Below are 9,294 nucleotides of genomic sequence, written 5' to 3' on the forward strand. Positions count from 1 at the left end.
GAAGCTTTGTTGACTTGATTGGTTGAAAATGCTAGGGATTACTTTCAGAGGAAAACATATCTCATCATTCTTGGGTTTGAATTCTTTAAAATGAGACATACCAGAAATAATACTTCACAAATACCATAGAGTTCTTAAGGTTTTTTAAGGTAAACTGAAAAAGCAGTAAATGTCACCTCCTTTTTCAGACAGCAGTGGTAAATACTTTATCCTTTGGCTTTGATAGTAGCTGGTATTTCTTTCCTCTAACAGTGTCTGCCACTGAAAAAAATCAGTATATCCAAACCTTAACTGAGTTTTGATTGTAGATAGGTGACTGATTTTTATATATACACTACACAATGAATTTATTTTGTATTCTATCCAAGCAGGTTCAATAATAGATGCATCTTAGATGGTGCTAGTGTCACAAGATCCAGTCTGTAGCAGCAGAGCTGGTTTAAGAACATTCCACCTCATGATATTTTACCACCTCTATTACATTGGCAGTCATGAGGCCATTGAAATTATTCCATTTATAATCCAGTTTATAATGATCCAGGCTCCCTCTCAAATCCTTTTCCTCCTTTCTTACACCAAACATTATTTTTAAGCTAAAATCATTTCACTAACCTGATTTACACTACAGCCCCCTGAATTTGCACAAGTCATAGATGGAAAGAATAAAAAGAACAGAAAGGCATTTCCTTGACTGCCTTTGCTAATGAAAACAGGATAGCATGGAATTACAGCCTCAGTGTAACTGTGAGTCAAAAACTTTATGCCACATTGTGGAGCAATGGCTCCCTCAAAAGCAGACACATTGTTCAGAGGAGTTCAAGTCCAGACAGCACATTGCAATAGGTAGCAAAACACTGAAAACCAACTTCATCTCCTTAATGTTCCTTAATGTCCTTATGTCAAGCTGTGACTGAGCAGTAATGACAAAACAAAAGTGACAATTTAAAAGTATTTTGATACTTTTGAAATTGTCACTTTCAGGTTTTTTTATTCCAGTGGGATTAGTATTACAAATAATCCATGAGTTTACATAGCCACATACTGTACTGCTTACCTAGTTTCAAACAGAATCCTTCAGACATTCTTGCAAGTACTTGTAATTTTTTTCCTAGCACTGGAAAGTCTTGATGCATTTTGGAGATACACACTTAAGAAATCCCAAATTGTAGAAACACGAAACAAATGGCATGTCACTATTGCTCATTGTCCACAGAAGGCTTGGGTTTGATCTAAGTCATTACCAGTTAACGGCAATCCAAGCATTTCTTGCATCGTGTGTGAATTACAATAATCAATTTAATGAGTATGAATATTCTTTGATTTTAGATTGGTGTAGCGCTAGTAAAAGGAGTATGAACTAAATCCGGAATTCCAAAAGAAATAGTTAAATCTACTTTGTTAACGTGGCAGTAAAGCAAGTACTGCCTGCAAATGTTACTTCTGATAGCAAGCAATTGCTTTCAGTTCAAGCGTACATCCAGCCCTTCAAACCATTTCATTAGTCATTAAAGTGCTATCATGATGTCGTTTCTGTTCTGTCTGCAAGTTTTAGGAAATTTTCCTATTCCTATAAATCACAGGAGTATCTAGTGCCAAAAGGCTCTTTCCATTAGGAAGGAAATCCAGCATTCTCGCCTGCACATCAAATCCATCTGGGTCAGAAACTACTGGCACAGACAAAAGCATTTCCATCCATGGATTGTATTCTGGCCACCTTCTTTCCTCTCCCTTCAGCTATATAGGTCACTGCTACTGTAACTACATGAACAATAATAGGGGTTTTTTTTAATTTACAGAGTCTTCTTTGTCCATCTATTTGTAGATGGTGCATAATCCCCACCTCAACTGTTTTACAGGTAACCCAGTACAGCTATTTTAACTACACCTGATCTTTCCCACCCTAAGAACCACATCTGCAGGATTTGTTGGAGTCTGGCTACTGATCTGTGAAGTACTTAGCACTCTATAAACTTACAGACTTATGTGAGTCTGATTCAGTGAAATTATTCCTGTGTGTCAAGTTCTTCAGCTATTCTATGAGGACAAACCCATTATGCAGCATCAGGGGAAGAAAGGAAGTGGCTCAGAGGGGTCTTTTCCCTTCTAGGCTGAGTTTCATGCTACATGGCAAACTTCACAGCTCTCCTTAGGCTGAATAGTCATTAAAATCTAAGGCTGTATGCAAGTGTAGCAAAAATCTGTCCACATGTTAAAGCATTAATAATTGACTGCAGAGCCCTCTGGACCATTGCAGTGAAGCAGCCTGGCCTGTACAGCACCAAATGGTAACGTGCAGTGACTGGGCCAAACTCACAACTTTGCTGTGTACAGCCTTTATTTGAGGAAAACACTGAATTTCAGCCACTCACCATCTGTCAGTGGCTCTGATAACTAACCACTCTTTAAAGGTACATAAATTGCCCCTTCTTAGTTAAAATTGATCAAGTTTCTGCTTCCAGAATGAGTCTGTGTTGCCTTGGTTTACGAGGTAAAGATTTCTTCTAATTGGAGACTTATTATAATGTGTAAAAAAATACAGTTTAATTGGTTTGCTGTTTCTGCTGTATACAGGAGTGATCAGTACATCTCACTGTATGCTTCTGAACAAGACAGCTGATACCTCTTGAAATATTCAATGATCTTTCCAAGAAGTTACTTGACGAACAGTCCATATTTTGTAGCCATTCAAAATATTCAGTGAAGAGTCCTGTGAAACCTCATCAAAGGCAAGCAAAAATTTTCCTGTCCCCTTCCTTGCAGATTGTTTCTAAAATTAAATTACAGGCCAGAACACTTAACTTTCAATTAATTTCCTGAATACTCAAAATCTAATTTTTAGTATCTTGCAAAACATATACACAGCTGTGTATCATGATTTGGGTTGTAATTAATGATTACAGCATTCAAGCTGGAGCCTGTTGCTTAAAACATCATTGTATAGAACTCCTCTTTCTGCTTAGAAACTGCATTTCCAGCAGTAATTTCTGTTGGATTGTAATGCTAATTGTGCAATAAAAAACATATTAAAAGGATAATTTCAAAATATTTTTGTCTTAACTACTGATCACTAGGTATTTGCTATGAAAAAAATAACTCAATTCTCGAACCAATGAAGCTTTTCTAAACTACTTGTTAAATAGGTCAGCTATAACATACTTCAAGAGATCCTACACATGGGGAGTTTGAAGCTGATAAAATAGGAAAGCTCAGCCTCTGATATTGTAGATTCTGGCCCACAGAATTACTTCATTTTTTCACAAAAATAAGTATACAGAGAAGCCCTTTAATGACTGCATTTTTTTTCTGTGTATTTTCCATTTGCTTACTGCATGTATTTGGTTTAGATGTTTTTCTTCTTCCATTTGGTTTGTTGGTTTACTTAGGTGAAGGAATGTAGAAGGGCAAACAGAATTTATTCCTAGTGCAGGATGTTTAATCTAAAATACCCAACTAATCAGTGTCGTTTTCACCAATTTTTCACCGCAGCTGCATGCAAAAGACATAAATGAATCTATCAGTTTGCTATATAGTCAGAATTTTATATTATATTAAATCTGCACAACAGGTGCAGTTAAAGTTGTAAATCACTTTAAACAGCAGAATAAACTATTTTAGCAGGAAAAAATACAAAATAGTTACACCAACCAAATTCAACAAGCACTATCTGTACAGAGTCATACAGATGACACAACATTTCAAACACACAGTTTATTGGTAATTTTTTTTGCGTGTTACTACTAAATAATTAGTGATGTCAATGGTGTAAATACATTTTAAATTACAAACTTGTCTTTACATTTTATACATGGCTAATTTTACAATCAGAACTTCATGATCAGTTTGTCCAACTTATACTTGCTGAGCAAAAAGCTGACAATAAATACTTCCTTCTGAAGAATGCTTTAGTAGAATGGTATTTTTAGAATTTTATGTGCAGAAGTTATTGGTGATATTGCTGAATACATTCTGCTTTCTTCATAGATAATTCAGCTACCTGGGACTGTCTGATCTTCAACTAGCCTAATTAGTACTAGTTTTATCTACCATAGTTAAAGCTTACTAATACAAATACGCAGTGTAAGTTCAGGTAGATTGTGTATATTTTTAAAAAACCTCTGCATTTTGACATCTAATAAAATTCTTCCTCTTATTTTCACTGCTCATGGAAGCGGTAAGCAGTCAGATGTTTTCAAGGATCCTCTTTAGTAAGTATTACTCCTCTCTTACTTCTCAGGCTTATTGCTGCTTTATAGAACTAGTCTGATTATTAGCAGCGGAATGCAGCCATTGTTTGTTAACTAAGTTAACTGCATTAAGGTAAAATGCCATTTATAATACTGAGTACCTTTGTCCCAGTATGGTTCTTTTACTTGTCTCTGAACACATACTGCACAAATTAGGCAGAGCAGTCCGGTTTTAGAGCAACTGTTTGGAGTGTTTTACAATTCCTTTGTAAGTGTGATCCAAGTTTGGGAAATGCAATCTCAAGTGAGACCCTGCACTTTTCAAGGGCAACTCACCCACAGGAACAGTTCAGATTCCTGCAGCCACAGAGCACACCCAACAGCAGCAGTCCCTGTGCTTGCAAAGGCTGCGTTACTTCTTCACAACTTCTTTCAGCTCTGAGTAAAATCAGAGCAGCTTTTCCCAGCCAGGGCAGGCTCTGGCTGGAGAGGATACCCAAAGTACTGCGGCGACACCAGAAATCCCGAAGGCTGGGTCAGGTGGACTGTATGGGCTGTCTGGAAGCAGCCAGATGTGTACGCTGGAGGTGAGGAGGCCACAAGGCACCCTGGCTCTGCCCGGGGGAAGGAGAACCTGCGCACTGAGCTGCCGGTCGAACTGGAACTTGTTGCGGTACTGGACTGCCTGGATGGCGTCCTGAAGCTTGTGGAGGCCAAGATCATGGGAAGAGTCTCGGTCTGATAGCTCCGCAGAGAAAATCGTATTGGCTGCGATGGTTGTTTAGGTCTTAAACATGTGCAACAATAAACTGCTACCAGCGAGCCCACGATAATGAAGGCAATAAATATTGATCCCACAATGAGGAATGGAACGTAGATTGGTTCTGGGAGAAGAAAGAAGAAGAAAAGCCGTGCAAATTAGCCCACTTAAGTAATAGGTCTTCTCTATAGAAGTAAACTTCACAGTGTTTATGAAGCCCCACATCATTTCAGTCCCAATGACACACCAATCTGCTCAGAAGACAGAACTTTAAACCACTATCATTGAAACAAAATCAGAGTTTAAACCCTGTAGGTTCCAGTAAAAATTTCTTTCTGTTGACAGTTTTAATAGTTACCAAAGGTAAAAGCTGTCTACATCGTGTCCCGTTCGCTGGCTCTAGTTAGGTATAGCTCACACCTCTCCCCCTCCCTCATCCCGCAAATCGCCGGCACTGTCCAGCGTAACAGCTTAAACCTGCAGGCGAAGCTCAAATGCTGCAGATGCTGTTAAATCGCTTCCTTTCCTAAGGTGGAAAATAAGCGCAGAACGTGTGACTTCGGAAACCAGTCTCCGTACGCGCTGCCTGATTTCTTTTGTTTGGGAAACTGACGGCCACTCGCACGGTGGGGCTGTGCGTGCAGAGCACCGGGGCCCACTCACACCTCCGGGAACAGTAAAGTTAGACACAGCAGAATTTGCCGATGCGAGCTTAAAATACAAGTGCGCCTTCCAGACAGGAGGGATCGTGCTGCCGGTGCCCTCGGGACCGCGGAGCTGCAGCCCCCGCGCACCCCGCGCTCCCTCCCGGTCTGTCCCGGCTCGGGGCCGCTCCGCGGCCGCGCCCCCCGCGCCACCGCCTGAGCGCACCTGGAGCCGCGCCCGCCTCTGCCCACCCGCCGGGACGGGGCGCCGGGCTCGGCCCGGGGGATGCTCCGCGGGCACCGTTTCCCGCCCGCCTCGGGACCCGCGGCCGGCCACTCACGGGCGGTGACTCCCGGCTCCGAGGGTTCGCGGTCGTTGGTGCAGCCGCCCTGCTCCAGGCGAGCCTCGGCGGCGGCGCAGCAGTAGCGCAGCGCGCAGGAGCCGCAGCAGATGGTGGCGGCCGCCGTGTCGAAGCCCTCAGGGCACTGGAAGCCCTCGTGGTAGCCCCCCTGCCCGTCCACCCAGCCGTGGCAGTACTCGCCGCCGCCGGGCTGGCCGCCGCCGCCGCCGCCCAGGAGCCCCAGCAGGAGGCAGCGCAGCAGCAGCCGCGGCAGCGCCCGCCGCCGCCCCGCCATCGCCCGCCGCCGCCGCCCCGCCGCCGCCCGCCCCGACGGGGCGCGCAGGGGGCGGCCCCGGGTGCGGTGCGGGGCCTCCTGCGCCGCGTCCGGGGGCTGCGGGGTCAGCTCCCCCCCCACACACACACACCCTCACACCACTCACTCACACCCACGCGGACCCCCGGCCGCGCCCCCGCGGGGCCGCCCCCGCCGCTCACCTGCCGCCCTCGGCCCCCGCCGCCTCCTGCGCCTCCGCAGCATCGCCCCGCACCTCGCTGGCCCCGGCCCCCGCGGCTCGGCCGGCCCCGCTCTGTACCTGTCGGTCGGACGGGGCCGGGCGCGGAGGGAGTGAGGCTGCGGCCAGATACGCGTTTGCTTAGCGTGGCCTTCTTCCTCTCGGCAGGCTGTGCCCGGCCTCCGCGAGAAAAGGGCTGAGCGGGAGTCCGGGCATCTCCCGTCCTACACACCCGGTTGTGCCCCTGTCTCCCCGCCTGTGGCCAACACGAAACAGAATGGTCTCTGTACTGCCAATTTATTAAAGCAGCCTTGCGCTTCTAAGGGTTAAAAAACCAAATACAGCGTATGATTTATTACAAGGACTTTTTGCTTTTTAACCTGTTTCCCTTCCTCAATAACTTTTATGTGCAAAGACGTAGCAGCTTCTTCATCCCCGGAAGATTTATAGCCTCTTTTAGTCAAACACCAGGCCCATCGCCTCTATTTTCCAAAGGGAGAGAATGAGCGTGGGGCTAGGGAGGAGGAACACATCTGTTCATATAAGAATCCAATCCTTTTTCTGCTGGAAGAATAATAGCAAATCACCAAGCAAAAACCACAACAGGAACTGCTTATTCATTTATTCTAGAGGAAAAAAACATTTTAAATGAACTGAGCAGGTTTGGACTTCTGGTTCAAGCACAGAAACATTTCTTTAAATGATGCCTCCCCTGTGTGCTATCTAAGAGGCACTCTTGCTCGAACAGTGAAAGTGCTTACAAAACTTATATTAAAGCTGTGCTGGACGAAAGAATTCATTTTTCCTGCATCTCAAACTTCCTGACATCGTTTACCACTGGGGTATGAATATGTACATCAGAGTCTGACCACTTGTCCAACATTTTGAATGCCCGTGTCACTAATTTCCAAAGTTGGCAAGTTCAGTCAAACAAAAGGAACAAAGTGTGCTGTGTACCAGCAATAAAACTGTGTACCCAGAACCATCTATCAAGACATTATTCTTCTGGCCAACTCCTAAATACAGTCCACAAGCACAATATTTGTGGGGTTTTTTCTTTTAACTAATATATTTGCTTATTTTTTCCCTCTGACCCTTTTTTCCCTGTTTTGATTTCTGTATGTATAACCAGTACCAACAAATTGGAAAAATAAATAAAAAATTGCATAAAGAAAAATATTTTTCATGGCTGCTTAACAGATATGGCTATAGAAATAGCAAAACTGGATATAAAAGAAAACAAGTAGATTTTGAAAGTGAAAATGCAATATTCTGTTCTCCTCTGCATTTTCATTTTGAAACGATGATGTGAATTAAACTTTTACCAGCTGTCCTGACTACAAGATCCTAGTTTTTATAAGCCAATGTTAAATATTAATACAGTTTTGCATTTACTTCACCGTGGTTTTAAAGCAAACATAACCTTCATGGAATGTTTTAAAATGTATGACTTTTAAAGGCCTAATCCAGCTTCCAGGAAGGTCAAAAGGAATCTCTGTGTTGACCAGGATGAGACTTGGAGCAGGAACTCAGTAAGGTCTTCATGGTGCATTTAGCTATCTCAGGTGCAGAGGAAAGAGAGACAACAGAGCCATCCTCTCAAGTTTGCAGGAAAGACACATTTGGTAGGAGTCAATGAGTAAATATCTCACAGCTCATATGTTGATTTTGTTACTTAATTCACCAGCTTCCAAAAAAAAAAAAAAATTGGTCTGAAAAAAACCTTCAGAGATATAGAGATATTTCAGATCTTAAGCTACGATAGGAACTGCAGTGATAGTTCTGGGTGGGGGCACTGAGGCCCCAGTTCACAGACATCAGGAAGACTTTGACCTGGGTTTATTTCTCCTTGTTTGTTCCATCTCTAGTGCTTGGATTGTTAATAAAATGTTCATCTTTGTGTTCCTTTAGGCAGAGGCTACTCTCTGCTCCCCTCTTGCATGAGGTGATGGCAGCTGTACAGGATCTTCTGTAAATGGACACAATTAACCTTCCTTTTATTTGAATCACAAATTTCCCCATCCTGCAAGAAAAGTCTTTTAAGAGTTTCTTAAGTATTGGTTTGCAAGTGTGTGTGATTGGTTTACTTTTGTGCGGCTAAATGGCATTTCAATCACACAAGTGGATTTTTCTCCCTTGTGCCAAATAAGTCAGAGGCAAATTTCAGGACTGATCCTGCAAACACTGCCAACCTGGAAAGCTTGGGAGATACATGAGTTTTCCTATAAACTGCTGAGGTCTTAACCGACTTCTGTGGTCTTTTTCCTTTCTCTGAAATACTGACACAGCTTGCAGAATGTGATGCAACTGTAGTGGAGGTGAACTGGATTGTTCTGACATAGATAGGAAAAACCTTTGTTCTGCTCCCCTTCCTGTAAATGTTGCATCTGGGCAACCATGTCCTTAAGCAGTTTGACATGCAAGCAGATTCATTTGTTTTGATTTTTGTCATTTGCTTTAAACTAAACCCCCAAATAATTAAGAACACAGGAAAAAGGCTATCATGTAAACTGTTGGTGAGCATCCTGCATCTGCAGTTTGAGGATGTTGGATGTCTCCGAGTAGCTCACTGTTAGGCTGGCTTTTGTTGGGTGATGTTCCTGCAAAGTACCTGTGCTGCCTTTGCCTATTATTTGTTCCTAGCCAAAACCTTCCAGCTTCCAGGTGATGTGTCATCAACTTAGTTACATCACATTAACTTTGAATGAGAAACACTGTTTTTAAAGCTCGTGTAGTTCTGATTGTTGTTGTTTATAAAGCTCAGTATTAAAACTATGAAGGTGAAATCAGTCATATAATAGGGAGAGAAGATACTTTAATTGCATTTTAAGGTATTATTATTTACCAGGCTTT

The 9,294-nt window shown here is 43.1% G+C and overlaps 1 protein-coding gene across 1 annotated transcript; it reads right to left on the reverse strand.

Annotated features, from left to right (window-relative positions):
- Window positions 1-3,320: 3,320 nt before the first annotated feature.
- On the reverse strand, window positions 3,321-6,224 carry SHISA3 (shisa family member 3). Its single transcript, XM_039551582.1, has 2 exons — window positions 5,930-6,224; window positions 3,321-5,068 (listed from the first exon to the last, which is right to left on the reverse strand). Exons 1-2 carry the CDS (start codon window positions 6,222-6,224, stop codon window positions 4,617-4,619), a joined length of 747 nt encoding a protein of 248 aa, XP_039407516.1. The 3' UTR covers window positions 3,321-4,616.
- Between the last annotated feature and the right edge of the window lie 3,070 nt (window positions 6,225-9,294).

This window comes from Corvus cornix, chromosome 4 (genome assembly GCF_000738735.6).
Source record: "Corvus cornix cornix isolate S_Up_H32 chromosome 4, ASM73873v5, whole genome shotgun sequence".
NCBI lineage: Eukaryota > Metazoa > Chordata > Aves > Passeriformes > Corvidae > Corvus > Corvus cornix.